This window comes from Denticeps clupeoides, chromosome 12 (genome assembly GCF_900700375.1).
Source record: "Denticeps clupeoides chromosome 12, fDenClu1.1, whole genome shotgun sequence".
NCBI lineage: Eukaryota > Metazoa > Chordata > Actinopteri > Clupeiformes > Denticipitidae > Denticeps > Denticeps clupeoides.
Window position 1 is genome coordinate 15252663 of NC_041718.1, and position 21702 is coordinate 15274364.

A 21702-nucleotide genomic window follows, 5' to 3' on the forward strand; every position below is an offset into this window, starting at 1 on the left:
ATTGTGAATCTATGCAAGTGTATTTCTTTCTTTCAATCTTTATTGTTCACATAGCAGCTCTCAGTCCAGACAACAAGAAAGTGCTGGAAAATGCCCCCGATGCTTTCCAAAGCCTTCTTCGTGTGTTTGGCGTGGAAGCAGCCATTGAAAACATCATCAAGACAGTGGGTGTGTAAGAAGAGACAAGACTTTGAACATCATTATTTTATTCAATATAAACACCTTTTTATACATTTATCATTAGGAAATATGCTTAATGCCATCTGTACACATTTCTCACATTTATATATGCACATACTGTATGTAAATATATATCATTAGTCAAGACTTTAGAAAAATAAATAATTTCAATACAAAATGCTAGACAGGAAAGTCCACTTTGTATTTTGAGTTATACCTAAACAATTTAGTATCACAGTGATTTGTGATTAAGAGAATTATTGTCAATGCCAACAAGTCTTCAAACACCTTATCTTATTATAGATAATATTTTGAATGAAATTAGTTGTGTTACCAAATAAAAAAAGTGTATACGGAAACCAGCTGTGCTTTGATGAACACTGTTCATTTGAAGCATTGAGTCCATGGCTAAAAGATAAACCACCGTATTCATAAACACCTCACGCTGCTGAACATAGTTTATTTCTTACAACGTGAGTATTGTCCAAATGTATGGAGAAAAAAAAAAAAAAAAAACATTTCCGATGTCCTGAATTCGCATCATATACAGCGCAGTACTCTGTTCACAACAAGACAACATCATTACTGGACAAAGGTCCAAAATACATGTCACGTGAAAATTCTGATGTCATTTTCAACCTCCATGCCAAATTGTTTTACCAACAATTGAGAGAATACAGACAGGATGAACTTAAAGTGTAATGAACAACCATGCTTGTTTAGGATCATTCAATCAATGATTTTCCATTTAGTTTGCACATGCTTCATCACATAAACTGTTCTCAATAGCACCAACTGATATCGCTTTTAACAAACTAATTTTTAGAACTTGAATACATTGATTATAGCCAATTAATATTTGAAATCAAAGATTTGTAGTGTAAATGTGTTCAAAAGTGATTTGAAGAGACATTGTGCTAATCTAAAATGGTACTTGAGAGGTAAGGGGGATGCCGGAGTGCAGGTTCATATTCTCACCATGTGTGTGTAATTAATTTAAATTTAAAATGATTAAATCTTTCTAAAAAACAAAAAATTACCTTGAAGCAACACGTTTAACAAGACAGTATCTTGATTTTGCGGTTCACAAAATCTGCACCTTTTTTGCATTAGGTTTGTGTAACAGGCCAGAAGCATCAAACTACAGCATTTCCTGTTCCAGAACAACAGAGTAACCACAGTGGTTAAAAAAAAAATGAAATTACTGAAATACATGAGGTCAGTTCAGGCCAAACCCCATGGCCTATCAGTGTTATTTAACAGCAGCGGAATAGGGAAAGTGCTATTGTGTTGTTGATTCAATGGCACATCAGTCGGAGACATCGAGAGAATCTTAAGTTTCAAGTATTTATCTTTATATTATATATGTTGTAGCACAAAACAGTCTTTCCTTTGCAAATGGAAAACTGATCAGTCGTCAGATGGTCCTGCATACAAGGCAAGAGAGTCAAGAGGCTGAGGGCATTTTCAGTTAAATCAAGCACGTTCTTCTTCAGAACCTACAGTCCATTGCCATGTACAGCAAACCAATTTTTGTCCCACCCCCTGCGCTAAAACCATTACAACTTACTTAACGTTATTAGAATTCAGCCCAACAAAGTTTTCACAGACTTCCATTTCAGTCAACCACATATGCTGATGTTTACAAATGTGGGTAAACAGAAAAAAAAAAAAAAAAAAAAAAAAAAAAAAAAAGGGTGGGGGGGTTCACAATTCACTTTTGGCAAGAGACGTAACCACGGAAGCCAACAGCAGATAATAACCTTCTCTCTTTATGCTCACACACAGGCAGCACCGTTCAGTCCTCGGTCCATCTCTTTTCAGTCACACAAGGCAGACTGTGCTTCAGGAGGCTGGCCCCCACGAGGTCGGGGGGGGCAACATGACGTCTGGCATACCAACTAAAAAGCATCACCAAATACCACAGTCACATCTACATTCAACCCACAAAATATGGCGTATTTCTTTCGAGAGTGGTGGGGCAGAGAGAGACACTTATTTTAGGCCCCAAATTACGAATTGTTCCTAAACTTCATAAGCAGCGCAGTGGAGAGTCAAGGCAGGAGAGGTGGGAGGTTCATACGGGATGGAACACCAGCGTGCAGTCCTCTCGCTCCACAAAGCGGTTAACTGTTGCTAGCTCCTGTTTAGCGTGTGTGCTCCGCAGGTAGTAATTCACTATTTTGGAATCCAGCTTGAACTGGTAGGGGATGGCCTCGTATGGCTTAGGATCCAGGTCCAGAATGGAGACCGAATACGAGAACCGAGGTTTAGAAGGGTTGATTTCCAAGTTGGGCTCAAGGCTGTTGAATCAAAGCACATTTTAAATCAGTGGACAGAACTGATGAGCCATGTCACAGACAAGTAGAATTTACTGCGCAATAACAAGAAATCTGTGACACTTTGCAATACTTACACTTCATTCTCTCCACAACGTGCCAGTGTGATCATAATAGAGCAGTCTTTGGCGGTCATGGCAGCTCTGTACTGATGAACCTAAAACAAACAAAACATTTATCAGACGCCCTTATACAAAGCGACTTACAATCAGTAGTTACAGGAACAGTCCCCCTGGAGCAACTTAAGGTTAAGTGTCTTGCTCAGGGACACCATGGTAGTAAGTGTGTTACCCACTAGGCTACTACCACCACAAGTTTGACTTTTTTTTTTTTTTTTGACTACACTTTTAAGTGTAATTTTATACTACTAATAACACCTTCAGGTAATCCTATACATTCTTAATTTGAGCAAATAATCAAACAAATGTGGAGTGCAATAAACAAATTCAACAGGATCAGATCTACAGATGAAAATTAACTATTATGTTAAATGCCATCAAAGTGACCTTTACCTTTCCAACAGCGTACTCTACTGATCCATCATCTTCGGAGGGACAATTTTTCAACTTTTCCAGAAAACCCTCATTGTATGGCCCATCTATTTGTAGTCTACTCCTGCGGTTACAAAACATCCGCATATAAATTAGTCATTAAATAACATGTTTTAAACAGACAATTTACACAATAAGTACTGTGCATGTTCTTGAGAACATGCAGACTGCCGTGCGGAAAGTACATTAATTTAGAGCTGCTGCAGAATTTTCTGTATGTCTGCATGCTTGCGCCATCTACAGTTCAAAAACGAGGTGACAAGACTTCATGTAACATCCAAAGTGAAGTGATTGTCACATGTGATATACAGCAGCACAGCACACAGTGAAATTTGTCCTCTGCATTTAACCCATCACCCTGAGTGAGCAGTGGGCAGCCATGACAGGCGCCCGGGGAGCAGTGTGTGGGGACGGTGCTTTGCTCTGTGGCACCTCAGTGGCACCTTGGCGGATCGGGATTTGAACCGGCAACCTTCTGATTACGGGGCCGCTTCCTTAACCGCTAGGCCACCACTGCCCAAAAAAAATATCAGATATTAAACTGATAAGAACAGATACTACACTTGATCTTAGCCAAAAGGCCGAGAAGCGATCCCAGTCCAGTGGGGGCAAAAACCAATATCCGATATCTGTACCTTTCTTTTGGATACTCCTCCAGGTGCTGCTCTATGCGTTTGTAAAGTGGGTAAATCCCCTCAATGTCAAGGCTGTCCAACATCTGAGTCTGTAGGATTCTGGCCAGCACACAGTCTTTTGGGAGGCAGTGGTTACCTACATGTCAAATGTAGGGGCATTAAAAAAAAACAGCAGCAGTGAATATTCAAAGCAGACATGCAAATAAGAGATCAAGAGCAGAGTCTCACTCCAACACACCGTGGCACGAAGATATATCCCTTTTTTTCTCGCCCATTTAGAAATGTCCACTTGTTTGAAAACATTTTATTTCGACTATACGTACAGTTTCTAAGAGACCTTTGTTCAGAACACATTTATATACATTCATGTGCTGCCATAACTGAATCTCACCATTGCGGACCAGATCCCTGTGAAGGGGGCTGGCCTCACAGTGGGCTCTTCCTTCTGGTAGATGCACCTTCCGGGGCTCGCCTGCACGGCTGCAGTCCCATCCACTGAGCAGGGCACTGCAGATGACCTGGATGAACTCATTGAGCACAGCCTTGCCAGGCTGGTACCCATTGTAGAGGCCGCTGGCATGGGGAAAGTAGGGTCTGAGCTGTTGAGCCAGAGCACTCAAATCTGGCTCTTTCTCCATGTCATCCGTACAGCTGAATATCAGCTCTCCCCCCTGACAGCAGAAATAACATGATGGTTAGGTGTTAGGAATGCATCTCCACCTCTTTTTTTCCCCACCCTGACAATTTCCAAGATTGTGCAATTTTAGTAGTATGTTTTGTACAGCGCTTGGGTGCAATGGAACTGCTGTTAAAGTGCTCTAGAAATAAGCTTGAGTTGACTTGGTACGATACATTTAACGTACCTCAAACTTGATATTACAATATAAATCACATATGCTGCTTTTTCATAACCACAGGATAAAGTGGTGGAGCTTAAGTTACCTTAAAGATTTTAAAGTTGTTTTGTGGTTCTTCTAACAAGTGTTTGATAGCAATATACATTCGTTGCTTGTTCCTGAAAGACAAACATATGTAAAAAAAAAAAAAAAAAAAATTAAAATAATTAAAAGTGGGCTTTTTTTATATGATGATCATACTCAGATGCAACCCTCACCCTGAGAACAGATCCAAGGGACAATACCGGCTCAGCCGTTTCCATTTCCCGCTGGCTAGCTACAAGTTAAAGAACAGCCATGTCAGTACTATTACTGCTTCCAAGCATTTGCAAATTTCACTTGAGGACTGATAGCACAGAACGTTCAATACTGAGACTGTGCTGCTGCGGTCACTTATACTATTACTATACTACACATATACTTTTTGTATTATGATAAATAAAATTAGCCTAGTACCTTAAGATGTTGATGCATGCAAAACCGGCACACTTTTCTCTTGCAATCTTTTGTGAAGTGCCTTGAGAAAGGTAGAAATCCACATTTGGGCTGGGAAAGAGAGGGCGGGAAAACATGAATCAGTCTGGTTGTGAAATCTTAACGCCTGCATGACCTCAATGCTCAAGGGGCTCAAACACCAGAACTTGTTTTTCAGCATAAGACCGTTTTTATTTTTGGCAAGAAGAAAGGATGCTATCATGTCACTGGATTCCAGGTTGTGAGCTCTGAATCACCCTTCTGCTTTTGCTAGTTCTATTCGCCCACTGGAACAATCTCAGTGTGGCAAGACTATCATTTTCATGTGATCCACTGTTCTTGAAGAGGAGGAAGGGGGAAAAAAAACATTTCCGATACCTTAATTTCTACACAGATAGGAGGTCTTTGGTCCCCAAAGTGGCAGGAATTGAATTGAGTGAGGTTCGGCAGGCACAAGGCACATCCGCTGAACGTGTCCATGACTTTGTCACAGCGTAGTTCTGAAGCAACAAAAGGCCGTGAGGGGAAACTGAATACACATGAAGCATGACTGTACACTCAGTTGCGTAATGGCACCTATAAACGTAAATCCTTTCACTCCACAAGGTCAAAAATTGCACAATGACCCATGTACGCTGTGAGAAATTCATTTTACCTCTTTTGGTTGACAAAATAGAAACATAAATGTTTATATAAATGTTTCTCTTTAATAATAAAAATAATAAGTTACTAATATGGACATGAATCGTGAGTCTATACTGTAAGCTCTGGTCTAAAACGATGATTACACAATAACAGCCCTGGGCCCAAGTTTTAAATGACTATACAACAACAGTTTCTGGTTCAACACTGACAAACAAGCAAACTTCAAACTTGCCTGGTCGTTCTTGCTGAATCTTTAAAGACAGAAGTCTCACAAAATCCAAAGGCAGCTTAACAATCTCCTGTGGGAAAAGATGGAAGCCGTTTTAATATATTACATAATTTTATTGTTAATAAATAAATACATTTCAAGTATGCTTACTCCACTGTGTATGTATTTCTCCCCCAGCAAAGGCTTCATAATGTTATTACTGAAATCCACAATGTTCTGAATATGTCGGTGAGCCTGTTCTGTTGTCTGTGAAGGACGGGATAATTAAGACAGTCGTAAAAACTCCCAACATATGAACATTGATTTGAGAGGCACTTTCAAGTAGAAGCATGTCTATTAGATTATTAGTTTAGGTAAGGTATCGCAGAATCTTTTAGCCATAGTGCAGTGAAAATCTACAGGAAAACAGCTGGTTAAATCGGATTCATCTGTAGATCTAGAACATTGTGGCTAGAATGTCTGCATGATGCTCAGTGCACAGAAACACAGCAATGCGAGACTGAATAGCACACAACTGACCAATCAGGAAAGGCTCATTTAATAACGCCTAATCTTTAAAAACACGGACAACTTCAACAATCTTACCACAGAAACCCTTGTGATCCAGCCATCATATTGAATATTCAGTATACAGATAAAGAAAATTCTAATGTGACACGAGACTGGTTTATATTGCAATTACGTTTTTGAACATTTATTCTGCCCTTCTGCATCAATTCAGAATCGTACCCGTGGAATGTTTTCTGTAGCTTTTCGAAGAGCGGAGACGCCATGCTGGAAATTAGTGAGAACAGGGAAGCGGTTTACCTGATGCGACTGCTCGGCATCTTCTGAAGGATACTTCAACAGTCGGAGCACTCTGGAGTGCTGGGGAGACATTAAAATGAAACTCAGTTCATGGGTTTGTACATGATCTCCTGTATGTAGGCGTGAAAAGAGAAAATATTTGCAGTTCACATTTTATTTATCTTTGTTATGATGCAGAAGTCACAAGGGGCAGTTGTGGCCTAGTGGTTGAGGAAACGGACACCTATTCAGAAGGTTGCCGGTTCGAATCCCGAACCGCCAAGGTGCTACGGAGTTAAGCACCGTCCCCACACACTGCTCCCCGGGCGTCTGTCATGGCTGCCCACTGGTCACCAAGGGTGATGGTTAAAAGCATCAATATAAACAAAATTAACTTTTATGCTCACTAATGAATCAGTATTTGCAGCGTTAAATGAAGAAAGGGAATGGATACAGATCACGTGAACTCCTTTAGTCAAGGAAGTAAAGTACAGTGTGGACGTGATAGACAGTTTGGGGTGGAATGGGCAGACAAATGCGATGACAAACGAACTGATAAAAGCACAAGGAATGGCGTGGGACTGGTTGATGGCCATTGTGACACCTTGGCCACCAAGCAAACATACTCAAACCTTAACACCAGAAACAGACATTTTAGTTCTTATGTAGCAGGACTACATTTCACAGAATACTGTTCCAGCTACTTGTGTTTATGTCAAGTTTCATTGTACCATTTTGAATGTGTTAGATATTTTGTAATTGTTGCTATTTTTCTGACTGTGCTGTAGGGTCCCATGAAATATTTTTTTTCTCCTAAATCCTAAATTTTAATTCTTCTGAATTCCATGTTTTCCATTATAAACATATTCATTTCACCTAAAAACGATGTGGTTATGGAGTGGATGGGGAAAAAATAACTTGCAATATGACAAATAACATTTACTCACTGTTCAACAAAGTGGGAATTTACGGTTTGCTTTTGTAAAGCAATTACATGTAAATCATATAAGCATTTCTTGCAAATAACTATTTCACAATATTGCACATTCTTCTTTTTATAAAACAAGTGACCTCAACATAACGTATCAAATAAATAATCATTGGGGAGACCTGGAATACAAAAAAAATACAAATAAAAGGCTGCGCCCACTTACATAATGAACTGGAACAGTGATAATAAAATCATGCTTTGAATCAGCTTATTCGTTTGTGTGACTGCCGTGTGCCACTTTGCTTCTTTTCTCTTGTTTCTGAATTATTGAATTATTGACTAAGTGGTTCTTACAATTCATTTTTAAAAATTGTTCCACTCTAAACTTAGCACTAAGAGTCGATTTGCATACTTTTCTGCTGACCTGCTGCAGATTCGGCATCGACCGCGGGTTTACAAAGTCCTGCCTCGACCAAAAACGCGAATTATACACAATTCCGCGATTCTGTCTGCATTTTCATAGTGCCCCAGCGGTGTGATGGCGGCCTGGGGTGAGTCTACACCCTGCACCCAATGTCCTGAAACAAATTACTTATACTATTATTATTTAAAACATACACTGTACCCTACCTGTAACTGATAGATGAATCGATAGAGAATGTTCTTAGTTTATGCGATTAATCTCGCCACTAAATCATCTTTTTAACAATAAAGCATAAACACATGTAGAGTAAATCACAAGGTGCCACTGAGGTATCCTGCACCCTGCAGGGCACGCATGCTACAGTCATCAACATAACTTCCAAAAAAATATTCATGTTGGTTATTTTCACAGCAACGCGTCACGCAACTTCTGGCTCGCTCGTAATTTCAGGCGGCCGGCGGACCGGCCCCCTCCTCCCGTCTCTGGATCGTGGCCGCCGGCATTTCCCGGTGAGACGAGTTTACAGCTTCGGCTGAAAACGCTCCACCGCTCGGGTGCCCGACCGGACCCACGGTCCTCCGCATCCTTCACTCGTCACACCGCCAACGCCGCGCTTCATTTATTATTATTTTAGTTTTTCTGTCGACGTGCACGTTGGACATAAATCTATTTCATGACGTCAGCTAACGCAGCCAGCTAACGCTCCACTTCAACTTGGGCGTCCGTGCAATTTACTCCCGCTGAGTGAAAAAGTAACATCAATACGTTGACACGATAAGTTGCAACGAGAAAGTTACTCGTAAAAGTAAAAGCGGTGACACGGAGCCAACTTCCATGGCTTTAGCTGCGTTTCTCGTGGACCACCGACAGCTAGTTAAAGCAGCGGAGCGGAGTTAGCATGCCTACCTGTAAATGAGAGACCACAAGGCTCTTGTTTCCTTCGCCGTGGTATTTCCAATCGTTTTCATCCATTTTGTCAAGTTCCATAACACAGAAAAAAAAACTAACAAAAGAAAAAAAAAAGTCGACAACCGAACAACAAATTAAGGAACCGAGTAAGGACAACTGTAGGCCAACAAAAGTGTTCGCCTGCTACTGACACACCGCCGACGGACTGCTACTACCGCCTCCGCAAGCCCCGCCCCTTCCCTTCTCCTATAGGCGGAGAAGCCAGGCGAGCGGCTCTCATTGGCCAGTGGCGGCTCGGACGCCACTCCGCACCGGTTTGCCAATGGGCCGCGCGAGTGTCAATCAAGCGGAAGAGTCGCTTCGCTAATGGAATCTCTACGCTGGGCACGTCAGATAGGTGAGTCGAACGGCGGCGTCGTCCTCACGCCCTCCTGTCCTTTGTGGACGATGCCGTGCGTTCGCTCGCAATAAGCTTCGTGCAATTTTTAAATTCTTCAAATTCCAAATGCAGATTCGGCCAGGCTTCAACTCAAATCTCTTCGGAACACGAAATCGGTGTCTTTTGTTCCCTTCGCCTCGCTGGCCTGTAACATTACTTCGTTTACCACGTCGGTGTTTTAACCTTTTGTGTGAATGCTCCAGTATGCATACCATGGCGGCATGCATTCGTAATGGTTAATAAGTAAGACTGCTTTTTTTAATAGACCTGAATCGATTACAGAATGTGATCTCTTCAATGTGCTTTAAACAAGAACTAAAACACGTTATTTATATGTGTGTTTGCGTGTGTACACAAACCATAGTATTGAAATATGTTTTTGTTTGTGGACTAATGAATATTTGTTGTGATGTGTATGCATACTTGACATTTCTACAGTTCAATGCTGTGATTGTCACAGACAGGCTGCAACACGAGTTGTGGTTTCTATTGAAGAATGACACTTTTTTTTTTTACGGTCACACCGTGTCATTTCACTGTTGGTGCAGCTAAACAATGAAAATTGTCAAATGAGATAAGTGCCGCTGCATTATCCCATTCGGCGTCCATTTTGTAGTAACATGCAAATGAGTTCTAATGGCTCTGTGTGTACATGAGCCCAAGTTGGTCCAGGGGGACGGTCCCAGTAAATACTGATTGTAAGTCGCTCTGGGTAAAATGCCATAAATGTAAATATGAAAACACAGTTTTATATAAACACAGATGGCCTTTTAATAGAAATCTGTAAAACATTTGCTACATGGCTGTACATACAATTTACAGCAATCTAAGAAAATACAAACTGTTCATTTCATCCAGTAGCCACAAAACGATCATCTGTCATCACCATGATCTGTTTAACATCTACACATCTTCGAATGAAGCATTACAACAGGAAGCATTTGGGCAGAAGCGTGTCCATTAGCTGGAGATGGTCATCATATTGAAGGACTTTGAGGGGCTTGACCTTCCGATCCTGAGTTCATCTTTGCAGCTGTTCCTGTTGTCGGCCTGGCCGGCACTTGTTGCATGTGGCGGCGGCGGCGGAGTCGACTCGTAGAGCACGCAGATGGAGCCGTCTTCGCCTATCCGATAGGACACTTCGTAGGGGTCGACCCACATAGTCAGCTCGCTGGGCAACAAAGAAAACAGCTGCTGGTGGCTGAGTCCGATGGTGCAGGCCGCTTTGCTTATCAAAGGGTCCATCTTGTGGTTGATCCGAATGCATCTGTAACCCGAGCCTTTGCCAGGAGTGTGGGGGAACCAGTGCTGTTGATAATGCTCTGAAAACCAAAAACATATATTTTTTTTTTAATAAAAGTTCATTACCACAATCGGTCCACTCAACACGCGGAAGGAACGACGTTCCCAACAAGCCAGAGCTGGCGAGGCTCTGCGGACAGCAAAAGCCCGAAACGAAGCTCCTCACCCCTGAAAGCTTCCTGGAGGGAGTCGCTGAAATCGTGCAGCTGCCCCTCGGAAAGGATCCCGGTGCTTCTCAGCAGCCTTGTGATGAAGTTCGCGGCCGCGGCTACTTCGGTTTTCATTGTTCAACTTCGTTGTTCTCAATCGCTGCGGGGGTATAAAAAAAAAGGGGGGCAAACCAAATAAACGTCAAATAAACAAACACGCAGACCGTAAACCACGATCGCTTCGACGGCGTTTGGACGCGTAAAAAGAAAGAAAGGGGGCGAACAAGAGCACGAAGGGCCTGCGTGCGACCCAGCGCCGTTTCCTTTGTTCGCAATTGTCGTAGAGCAAAAAGGCGAGCGGAGTCAACGAACCTCGTCCAGCGCGGAAAAAACCGAGTCGACGTCGAGCCCGCGGCGCGTCAACATTCACGGACGACGGGCCGGAGGGGGGGCGAACGGTGGAGCTTTTTAAAAAGGGGGGAGGCAAAAAATCTGCCTTTCTCTCCGTCCCAGCTGCTGCTCGGGGTCTTTCTGAAGATTTCTGTGTGTGAGTGTGTGTGTGTGTGTCTGTGTGTGTGTTTTCTCTCCCCCCTCAATTGGTAAACATTCTCCAGCGCCGCGGCCCCCCAGCAGCCAATCAGGGCGCTCGGCCGATGCCACGTCACGGGCCCGTGATTTACATGCGGAGCAGCTCGGAAATAGGTCAGGACAGAAAAAATAATAATAACAACAAATAATAATAAGGAATTCCGCGTTTGTGAATTTTAACGAAAATAAAAAAGAAAGCGCTGCTGAAATATTCTGAATATTCGGGCTCAGCATGCTCGGTTTGACGTTGCCAGGCCTCCATCAGATACCACAATCAAGCCTGAACAAAAATAGGCACGAACGTACGGCCCTACGAACAAAGGGATGAAAACCCAACAAGGGAGTCGGTGCGGCAGATGTAAGGATCTGCACTTTGTTTAAATGTGAAGTTCTTTCCACTTTAATGGGGCCTGTGATGGACAGAGAAGGGTGGTAGTAGTCTAGTGGGTAACACACTCGCCTATGAACCAGAAGACCCAGGTTCAAATCCCACTTACTACCATTGTGTCCCTGAGCAAGACACTTAACCCTCCAGGGGGACTGTCCCCTGTAACTACTGATTGTAAGTCACTCTGTATAAGGGCGTCTGATAAATGACGTAAATGTAAATGATGGTGTGTAGCTTAACTGATTGTCCAGTTGTGGGTTTAAATCTAACTAAAAATGGGTACAAAGACCAAGTACAGACTTTAAAGCATTGCGGTTCGCAACTGTGTGTGGGACCAGTGTTCCAGCCATTCGAATCATCAGGGCAAAAGCAATAAGAGTAGGTGGGTTGATGGATTAATTCAATGTATAGATAGATAAGCACAAATTATTTTTTTTGTTTGTTTGTTTGTTTTATTGAGTGGATTTCATTGTGGAATTACTGAGAATAAAGTGCATGGTGTCATAGGTACGGAAGCGGACCCGTAACCCATGGGATGGGTTAATCGCAGAGACCACATTTCACTTTGTGCACTGGGTGTTGTGCTGCGGTGTGACAATTAATCACTGTCATATTCACTGACATGTGGGGTGTCGTCAACCCAGTCTTTAATAATATATTCTGTAATTATATAAATTCACAGTCCTGGTTTTTATATATATACACACCATCTGTCATACTCTTTTTCTGTCTGGTAGTAGTTAACCTAGTGGGTAACACATTCGCCTATGAACCAGAAGACCCAGGTTCAAATCCCACTTACTACCATTGTGTCCCTGAGCAAGACACTTAACCCTAAATTGCTCCAGGGGGACTGTCCCTGTAACTACTGATTGTAAGTCGCTCTGGATAAGGGCGTCTGATAAATGCTGTAAATGTAAAAAACTTCTCTGAAACCCTCACATCCTGGAAAAAAATCTTTTTGAAATCTGGCAGATGATATAGAAGTCTGTACACCAGAGCCAACAGACATAGGCACAGTTTCTTCTCTCACACCATCACCCTCATAAACAGCAAAACTATAAAACGATGTGCCACGTCCAGTGCTGTCTGTCCTACACTCCATATGTTAATACTGTTGTTATTTTACTTCATGAATACTGTGTTGTCCAGTTCCTCATATGTATTTTGTCACATAAATAAGATGCCAGTAGTATATTGTATTTATTGCCCTCTAATGTGTATTGTATTGTACTGTGTTGCTTGAGAGTTCCTTGTGTGTGCGCTACTCAACACAAGATACTCAAGATACTTGTTCAGTCTCCGGTCATCTCCAAACTGGACTACTGTAACTCAGTCCTGGCTGGTCTTCCTCTGATCCAGCTGATCCTCTACCTCTCCAGCTGATCCGGAACGCTGCAGCATGACATTTTTTCAGCCTTCCCAAACTCTCCAACACCACTCCACTGCTGCGTTCCCTCGACTGGCTTCCTGTAGTGGCCCGCTTCAGGTTCAAAATACTGACGCTTGCATACAGAATCGAAACTAGCGCCTCCTATTTAAGATCTCTCATCGCTCCTCTCTCTGCACCCCAATCTCTTCGATATTCCAGCACTGCTGGACTGGTAACACCATCTCTCGAGGTACTAGGAAAGCATTCATCTAGACTCTGCTCTGTCTTGGCTCCAAGGTGGTGGAATAAAGTTCCACTAGATGTCCGAACAGCCGAGTCATTAAAGATCATGGAACACAAACTGAAAACCTTCCTGTTTAGAAAATATTGGACCCAAAAGAGTTTTCTTTATTTTCATGACCATTTACACAGAGCCATTAGAAGTTATGTACTTATCAAAATTTAGATTTTAGTTTCTTCTAAATAGCCGCCCTTTGCTCTGATTCCTGCTTTGATCACTCTTGGCATTCTCTCGATGAGCTTCAAGAGGTCGTCACCTGAAATGCTTCTCCAACAGTCTTGAAGGAGTTCCCAGAGGTGTTTAGCACTTGTTGGCCCCTTTGCCTTCACTCTGCGGTCCAGCTCACCCAAACCATCTCGACTGGGTTCAGGTCCGGTGACTGTGGAGGCCAGGTCTCCACTTTTTGTTAAGTACATAACTCCACATGTGTTCATTCATAGTTTTGATGCCTTCAGTAAATGGTCATGAAATTAAAGAAAACACTGAATGAGAAGGCGTGTTCTTTTTTTTTTTTTGGCCTGTACTGTATATATAAACAGTTGAGTGCTGAGTTGTTATGTTAAGGGTATCTACAGGTCGGGTCATAGTGAACCAAACAAGGGATTTCAATGATGGATATTAAAAAATATTGTGTAAGTCGCTCTGGATAATTTACATTACATGTAACTGTAATGTAAACAATAATACATATGTTTTTTTTCCTCTTCATTGTTACTGATTAGTGACCAGGTTTACATTTTCCATTATTATAGCAATTGATGTGGAAAATAAAGCCCCTGTATCTCGAATCTGAAGGACTGGCTTTGAGAACTGGCGCGGAACTGCACAGACCTGTGATTTATTACAGCGGGCGACGTTTTCCACGCTTGCCGCCAGGGGGCGATGGTGTTTAGTGTTCGTCGGGATCTACATCGCCAACTCCGAAGGAGAAGAAGCCGACGCCACGAATCAGATCACGCTTTTCGAGGCGATTGTTGTGCGCGCTTAGCATCAGAGGCGCGCCGACAAAAACTCTCCTTCCCTGACGACGCTTTTATTCCCTCTTTTCTTTTTGACAATGCGTTGGATATAAGCTGTGACGGGCGGCCGGGTTGTTGTTAAGGCGTCGTTTCGCACAACGTTGAAGTTGATATTTTATGCTGCCGGCTACCTTCAGTAGCTTCAGTTAGCCTGACATGAGGCTTCCAGACATGTACAGTAAAGCAAAGCGACTTTAAACGACGTTTCTCTTTTGGCAAGGTAGGCCATTTGTCAGTCAGATTAACACCGCAAACACAGACAAAAATGTGAGAACAAAGGGTCTAGAACAATTACAGCTATTGGTTCTCTGTGTGGGTTCTCTGTGTTGTATCATAAACTCCCCCAGTTAGTTCACTCGTCCTCATCACGCTTATAGAAGAATTGTGTCAGCAATCCTGTCGATTCAAGAGAGCTGCATTGTCAGTACAACATGGCAATTTGGAATAATGCTCCACAAAGGCCTTTCTGAATCTAAATGCAATGGACAAACATACTGACAAAGTACAGATACAAAGGTAGACCTGGAAGCTGATTTTAATGTTTTAGTTTTGCTGGCTCTGGCTATTACGTTTAAAATGATGCAGATGGGTGGGAAGTTTCCTCATCCACGTAGCTTGAAAGTACGATGTTCACATTTACGGCATTTATAAAGCACCCTTATCCAGAGCGACTTACAACCAGTAGTTACAGGTACAGTCCCCCTGGAGACACTCAGGGTTCAATGTCTTGCTCAGGGACACTATGGTAGTTTGTCTGGTTTGAACCTGGGTCTGTGATCCTCTGGTTCTTAGGCAGGTGTGTTACCCACGAGGCTACTAACACCCCTTGTCTTGAAACAGTTCAATAAATGCTTGTTTTTTTTGTCTTTCTCAAAGGCAATGGCATGTCCCCCAAGTAAAAGACAGAAAGTTTTGAACCATGGTACAGCACCTGGACACGACCCATTTATGGATGATGACGACTTCACCCAGGATGACTTTGATGAAATTGATGTAATAGCATCGCAAGCAATTACTGGGAATCCTCAGGCATCAGGTGCCAGGAGGACTGGAAGCTCGAGTTCAAGTAACTCGGGGGAACAAAGCAAACCGCCGTCTGGAGGCAGGAGAACCTTCGCTCTTTCAAGTGATTGCCAGTCAGCCGCTTATGCCAAATACAGAGACATCAGTTCTGCTGGAGAGCACCCATCCAAATCCTCTTTTGGTGAGTGAGTGCCAGGGAGAGCCGACCAGTGTACTCATGAAACAGCAACATTTGGATAAATGCATCAGCCAGCTGCACAACTGCAAATGCAAAACTGCTAATAGTGCAATAATGATCTTTGTCGTCATTGGTTACTAATGTAGACAATGGTCAGCATGCAGGAAAAGCTGGACAAGGTTGCCATAGCAGTTTGGAAGCACAGCACGCAGATCTCAAGAAAAGGGTACGTCGGTAGTGTTGGACTGAATGCATATCTCCATTTGAGTATTGCATTATTTCTACAGTCATGCCTTTTTGTAGGCTTTTTGGAGAACCATTTGCACAATAACCCAGTTGTGTCTCTGCTCTCCAATCTCTCAAACAGTTAAAAGAGGTCGAGGAAGAGATCCTGATGAAGAATGGCGAGATCCGTGTGTTGCGTGACTCCCTCAGGTTGGCCAACCAGGATAAGGAGCAGCAGCGGCAGAGCCAGCTGCAGCAGGAGAGGGAGAGAGCTCAGGCTCAGAGCGAGAGAGAGAAGGAGCTCAATAAAAAGGTACTGCAGCCGTTATGGAGGGCATCACGGTGGAATGCTTGCAAACATGCTTTGCAGTACTCTGTGCTACTAATGCAAATCATTATGTAGATGTATAGTGCATGGACCTACCAAACCTCACATCAGTATAAATGCCATCATTTCTCAGGTGCAGTCTTTGCAGTCTGAGCTCCACTTTAAAGAGGCAGAAATGAATGAAATGCGTACCAAACTCCAGAATTCAGAGCGAGGAGGAAAAGTGGGAACACCCAGTGCTAAGAACAGGTTGGTTTTTATATAGAATTTGTCTCTTCATCCCCAATGTCCACTTATGTCCTGTTTGTCTTGTTCATTGTACAGAAAGCTCCTGTAGATAAACCTGTACAGTATTTAAGTTTTAGTTAGTATAGTTTAGTGTGTGTATATATATCTTTTATTATTGCACTATGGGGGGGTTTGTGTGAAACATTATTTCAATGCACGGTATACTGTGTACTGACAATAAACCAATTAGAAGATTGAATTTTGAATTTGCACCCTATTATACACATTTAAGGCGTCTGTCACTTCACACCCACCGTTTTGCAAACTTTCCAGTTTAACCTGTTGTGGAAGAGCTTTAGACTGAAGATCTAAAGGTCCCTGGTTCAATCCCAGGTTTCGGCAACACTTTACGCTTCTTCTGTATTACGCTAGCCTTTGACCCAGGTTCAATTCTCACCTTGGATGCACTTTTGGGGCAGCGGTGGCCTAGCGGGTAAGGAAACAGACCCTTAATGAGAAGGTTGCCAAATCCTGAACTGCCAAAGTGCCAGTGATCAAAGTACCGTCCCCACACAATGCTCACCCTGTTTTAATGTAATTTTGAAGGTTATAGTTTCTCACACCTCCTGACAGCTTGTTGAGCTAGTATCCTTGTTACCTTATTTAAGCTTCCCTTAAATAAACAAAAGGTCATGTGAACTTGGCCCTGGAACAACATGTGAGTTTTCTCTCATTCTAGCCACAAAATATCTGAACCCTTTTTTTATTGTAATTGCAAATGGCACAACAATTGCACAGTAATCATAATGGTGATAAACACCGAAACCTAATTCTAGTCTTCTAGAATTCACCATTAAATCATGAATGGCTCAATAATGTATACAATACTTGTCAAAACAGTGTAACTAATTCATTTCGTACCAGAGGAGTATTTTGTAAATTTTGGATTATTATTTTTTATGTATGTTCATTCTCAGCCCCAGAATAACCTCTTCAGTTGCCCAACTCGGGGAGGGAGGATGTAGCGTTTCACCAGGAAGTCGGCCTTTCATCACCAAAGAGACCTTTGCGGCACAGCTGCCTGTAAGAGCATCCCCCAGAAAAGATTCTGGAGGGGGTAGGTACCAAGAGACTCATTACCAGTCTTACTCCAGGAGGAGGTGAGTTAATCTGTTTCATCTGTAGTAAGAATGGAGTTCAAATCAGTGCTATATGTGCCTGTAGATACAAGACACAAGGAAATAAACAGCAACGTAGAAGAAAAGGTTCCTGTTAGCGGCTTCATGACCTCAGAGATGCATCCAGGTTTCTTCTTTTTGTAATTATCTCAGATTCTATCCACACACAGATTTCTGTGCAATTCACTTATCGATGTCACTTATCGTTTATGTCAACATTTGTCTCCACCCAGGGCCGGTCCTGTTAAATCTGCTCTTGCAGCATCCATTAGACCCAAGCTCTATTGGTTTGTGTCATCTTTTGTGCATCAGTCCTGACGCTCTGCCTGGTCTCCTCACTCAGCATGGTTACCCCAGCATGTATGTCTGCTCATTTATTCCTACTTCAGCTAGAATTCAGAAAACTTGTAAGTTGTAAATGTTTGAAGTTAATAGATAAAATGTTCGAATTCTGAGCCTGGAGCAACTTGTTTGCAATCTATTCTGTGTTAGGAGGGTTAGGGTATTACATACGGCATAACATTTCATCCTGTCGTGATGTGTCGTCATCCTCAGAGGCTCCTCAAGTGGCTCCAGCGCGTCATCCTCTTCCACAGACCCCCGCCTGCTGCCCCAACACCCCTCCCGCTTCAGCCAGCTTCAGCAGCTCGCCATGTCTGGCCTGAGTTTGCTCTCGCTGAATCAGGACCCCCAAAAGGACCCCGACCCCTTCACTTCAACACGGTGCTGTCCAGGTGCGGCGCACCTCCTCCCCTTACTGGAGTACCACGTCAGCCTCTTCTGTCAGACGCTGGAGTCGGTCAGTAGCTCGGCGAAGAGTCCGCTGCATGGGAGCTCCCAGTCGGGTAGCCTGGCCTCCTCTGCAGCGGACACTCTTGGCAGCCAGGAGGACTTTGCCTTGGCCTCTCTTCAGGCCCTGCAGCACATAGTGAGTCAGAGCCCAGAGGTCGTCCAGGAGCTGCTGTCCCGTGAGGCCCAGCAACCGTCGGGTGATGTGGGCGCTGTGAGCTGGTCTGATGCCGCAGCCGCCGTAAGCGCCTACCAGCAGGGGAGCTCCGGCTCTCGCGGGGAAATGAAGGGCAGGCGCTGCCCGCTGCACCCCCTGCTGAAGCGGCTGGTCCAGCTGGCGGACCCGGGGTTCAGCTGTAACGGCATCCAGAAAGAGGCGGTTGTGGTGAGCAGCCTGGCCGCCCTGAGCGTGCTGGCGGAGAGGGGCCACGAGGGCCAGCTCTGCAGGTATTCAGTTCAATTAATGCATATTCATTTCCAGTGCACAACATTGTCACACTTTTTAAAAATAAACTTCTTTTTTTTCCCCACCAAGATGCATTGCGATGTGAAATTAAAGTTCAATTTTTAGATCTTTATTAATACCTCTATTAGGGGTCATACCTCACAATATAATACATTTACAGCATTTACAGCTCTGGATAAAGGCATCTGATAAATGCTGTAAATAGAATATAATGATCATTTTACAGTACAGTGATTCTGCAATAATTGGTATATATTGAGACAATACGTCACAAAAATAAATGACTTGGGAATTCTTTATTTGTCAGATGCTCAATTTGAGAGGAAACTGAACATTTAGGAGCAGTCTTTTACATTATATCTTATAGTGCCATCAAGTGTATGAAAATAATGGTGTCTTTAAATGACAGAAATATACAACAAAAAGGATACATTCCTTTATGAATACAGCATCATGCATAAAATGTCAAAAGTACACAGACACAGGTCCAGATTCCAGTCTTTCTGTTTAGTGTTGTAGCAAGTCAGATATATGTTAAGTCTGGGACATGCCTGCCTGCAGTTAAATCCGTATACTGAAGGTGTCACCGCACACAACCTTCAAATGGTTGTATAAATATGCATGTGCGTGTAAAAGCAACAATACACTGAAATTCTAGGATATCTATGATCTTGGCAATTGTTTTGAAAAAGAATTGTGAGAAAACTGCAGGTAAAAATAATGCATCTCTTATTAATGCTGAAAGGCCTTTCAAATAGGGTGAGACAGTGGCAGAGTGGTTGGCACTGTGGCCTCCGATGTCCTGAATGGCGTGTACACCCTGCGGTAGGATTGTGCCACTCTGAAATGTAGAACGGTTGCAGCGGTCTGCCTTTTTGCTTACAGCCATGCCCATGCCAGCCTGCCACGTCTGACCTGTAGTTCCGGTTGTTGTAAATTAGAACCTTCCTGTGCCGCCCACGGTCTTGACTTGGTTTTAAAAGGAAGTTCCTTTCACCCACTTAAAAGGCTGGACCTCGTTTTGTCGAGCCTGACACTCACACGGTGCTTTTCCCACGAGGCGTCCCCCCGCACATTCTCTCTTGCCCTGAGACTCCTGATCCTGTTGGCCAATAACGATGAGGTGGCCACCAAACTCTGCTCCCATCAGTGTAAGTGTATCGATTTCTCTGGTGCAGGATTTAACCCTGAGAAAAGAAAGGAAAGATTAATGAAAGATTTCCTCATGTTTCTTCCTAGATCCTTGTCCCTTTCTCAAAATGTTCCAGTATGTGACTTGTAGGGAGGATAAAAGTCTATCTGTGGACCTGTGGTCTCTGTTAGAGGTTAAGGTAATTTTCCCCCATTTACTTTGATTATAGACCATGTACTACATGTTCTATAAATTCACGTTTGATTCTCTTGTGTGCAGGTCGTCCGCTTTTTGACACAGCTCTTCTCACAGAAGGTCTCCATGTGGGCCGTCTTTGTGGACTCGTCTTGTCAGTGCACCAGTGAAGTATGATTTGTAGCTTTTAGTTTTTTGGACTGGCTGAATGTATAAAGTTCTAACTCTTCTGCCATCAGAGCCCCATCTGCCATACATATGGATCAACTCTGGCATTTGTCTGATAGAATATGACATGATAATGTCCAAAAATTCCCGTTGCCGCTGAACAGGTGGTGCGCACACTCGTCCTGCTGTTGCACAGGCAGTGGCTGCGCTCGAAGGAGGCCGAGTGGCGTCTGGGGGAGCAGCAGCGCTGGGACGGGCCGGGTGTGCTGCTGCTGCGGGAGTCCCTCATGCTGCTGCACTGGCTCCTGCTCAACGACTCCAGCTTCTCGGACCACCGCCTGGATGTCCTGCACATGTACGACCAGGTCATCCCTGCAGTCAAAGACACCTTCCGCAAGATACCCGATCTCACCAAGAGCGAAGGTTGGCACAGTTGTAACCCAACTTTTCTACCGCTGAAACATAAGCCTTGCCCCATACGATACAATACGAACAAACATTGTGGCTACGCTGTAGCCCGGCACGTTCCCAGCTGAACTGGTTGACCAAGGGGGTTTTTATACTCTAACAAATGTAATGTTTATTCAGAAGTGATCATTTTTCACACAATGAACCGTAAGGGGGGTAAAAACGTAATTATTTACTGAATGCGCTGTACACTGCAGAATCTTTGTACCCATGAACTGATCACATTCTTTGCTTGACAACCTCTAGAACTGGCACTGGATGATATTTGTCGGGCGGAAGCTGAAGATATGGAAGACATGGACATCGACGCCTAGGTCCACCCACCCAGCTCTGAGATGTCTTGCATTGTGTACAGCCTGCTATGCTCTAATTGCACTTTGACCCATTTTCTGTGTTTACATCAGTGATCTTGTCCTCAGCATAACATTACATTAAACCTCATCGGTGTGCACCCTGATCCTTTGAAACGCGCGTTCTTCACACGAACACATCTGTCCAAATCTACAAGAATTAGACGGAGTTTGTTAAATGGAAATTATGCTGTGCATTCACAATTTGCTGCTTATCTTTCTAGTAACTTTTGCAAGTCCATCTGGTTCTAATCCTCACAGTATAATGTGAAAGTGAAGTGATTGTCATTGTGAAACAGTGCAGTGCAGCACAGCACACGGTGCATACAGTGAAATGTCCTCTGCTTTTAACCATCACCCTTGGTGAGCAGTGGCCAGCCATGACAGGCGCCTGGGGAGCAGTGTGTGGGGACGGTG

At 43.4% G+C, this 21702-nt stretch overlaps 4 protein-coding genes and 1 pseudogene across 8 annotated transcripts in view; 2 read left to right on the forward strand and 3 right to left on the reverse strand.

Annotated features, from left to right (window-relative positions):
- The window catches only part of cenpp (centromere protein P), a 42526-nt gene extending 41987 nt beyond the window's left edge, over positions 1–539 (forward strand). For 3 of the 4 annotated variants that reach the window (XM_028997382.1, XM_028997384.1, XM_028997385.1), the window contains exon 9: positions 55–539. In XM_028997382.1, coding sequence (XP_028853215.1) covers positions 55–176 — 122 coding nt within the window. In that variant the 3' untranslated portion in view covers positions 177–539. The remainder of the gene's footprint in view (positions 1–54) is intronic. The other variant, XM_028997383.1, reaches the window with a different exon arrangement.
- A 1341-nt stretch (positions 540–1880) lies between these two features.
- ippk (inositol 1,3,4,5,6-pentakisphosphate 2-kinase) lies at positions 1881–9193 on the reverse strand. Its single transcript, XM_028997376.1, has 13 exons — positions 8997–9193; positions 6757–6816; positions 6100–6195; positions 5953–6019; positions 5454–5575; positions 5058–5147; positions 4820–4878; positions 4648–4720; positions 4097–4376; positions 3706–3841; positions 3032–3134; positions 2597–2676; positions 1881–2483 (listed from the first exon to the last, which is right to left on the reverse strand). The coding sequence occupies exons 1-13, from the start codon at positions 9075–9077 to the stop codon at positions 2258–2260; spliced, it is 1473 nt and encodes a 490-aa protein (XP_028853209.1). The 5' UTR covers positions 9078–9193; the 3' UTR covers positions 1881–2257.
- Positions 3568–3663, reverse strand: LOC114801496 (uncharacterized; annotated as a pseudogene).
- A 991-nt stretch (positions 9194–10184) lies between the features above and the next one.
- LOC114800879 (protein BTG1) lies at positions 10185–11493 on the reverse strand. Its single transcript, XM_028998737.1, has 3 exons — positions 11262–11493; positions 10907–11049; positions 10185–10760 (listed from the first exon to the last, which is right to left on the reverse strand). The coding sequence occupies exons 2-3, from the start codon at positions 11022–11024 to the stop codon at positions 10399–10401; spliced, it is 480 nt and encodes a 159-aa protein (XP_028854570.1). The 5' UTR covers positions 11025–11049; positions 11262–11493; the 3' UTR covers positions 10185–10398.
- Positions 11494–14449: 2956 nt separating this feature from the next.
- On the forward strand, positions 14450–21392 carry atrip (ATR interacting protein). Of its 2 annotated transcripts, none has more exons than XM_028998412.1 (14): positions 14450–14777; positions 15434–15761; positions 15905–15984; positions 16126–16296; positions 16445–16560; positions 17517–17656; positions 17764–17844; positions 17951–18077; positions 18273–18953; positions 19981–20123; positions 20212–20303; positions 20384–20470; positions 20632–20890; positions 21182–21392. In XM_028998412.1, exons 2-14 carry the CDS (start codon positions 15437–15439, stop codon positions 21247–21249), a joined length of 2370 nt encoding a protein of 789 aa, XP_028854245.1. In that variant the 5' UTR covers positions 14450–14777; positions 15434–15436; the 3' UTR covers positions 21250–21392. The 2 variants fall into 2 exon arrangements, with proteins under 2 accessions (XP_028854245.1, XP_028854246.1); XM_028998413.1 differs by having other exon boundaries at positions 20384–20465.
- Positions 21393–21702: the final 310 nt, after the last annotated feature.

Coding starts and splice junctions, on each gene's coding strand:
- atrip (XM_028998412.1), top strand. CDS start 15,437: ATGGCATGTCCCCCAAGTAAAAGACAGAAAGTTTTGAACCATGGTACA. Junction 16,561..17,516: donor ACACCCAGTGCTAAGAACAG/GTTGGTTTTTAT, acceptor GTTCATTCTCAG/CCCCAGAATAACCTCTTCAG. Junction 20,471..20,631: donor CTTGTCAGTGCACCAGTGAA/GTATGATTTGTA, acceptor GCCGCTGAACAG/GTGGTGCGCACACTCGTCCT.
- ippk (XM_028997376.1), bottom strand. CDS start 9,077: ATGGAACTTGACAAAATGGATGAAAACGATTGGAAATACCACGGCGAA. Junction 6,020..6,099: donor AGAAATACATACACAGTGGA/GTAAGCATACTT, acceptor CTTTTCCCACAG/GAGATTGTTAAGCTGCCTTT. Junction 3,842..4,096: donor CAGGGATCTGGTCCGCAATG/GTGAGATTCAGT, acceptor TTTGACATGTAG/GTAACCACTGCCTCCCAAAA.
- LOC114800879 (XM_028998737.1), bottom strand. CDS start 11,024: ATGAAAACCGAAGTAGCCGCGGCCGCGAACTTCATCACAAGGCTGCTG. Junction 10,761..10,906: donor CCTCCAGGAAGCTTTCAGGG/GTGAGGAGCTTC, acceptor TTTGGTTTTCAG/AGCATTATCAACAGCACTGG.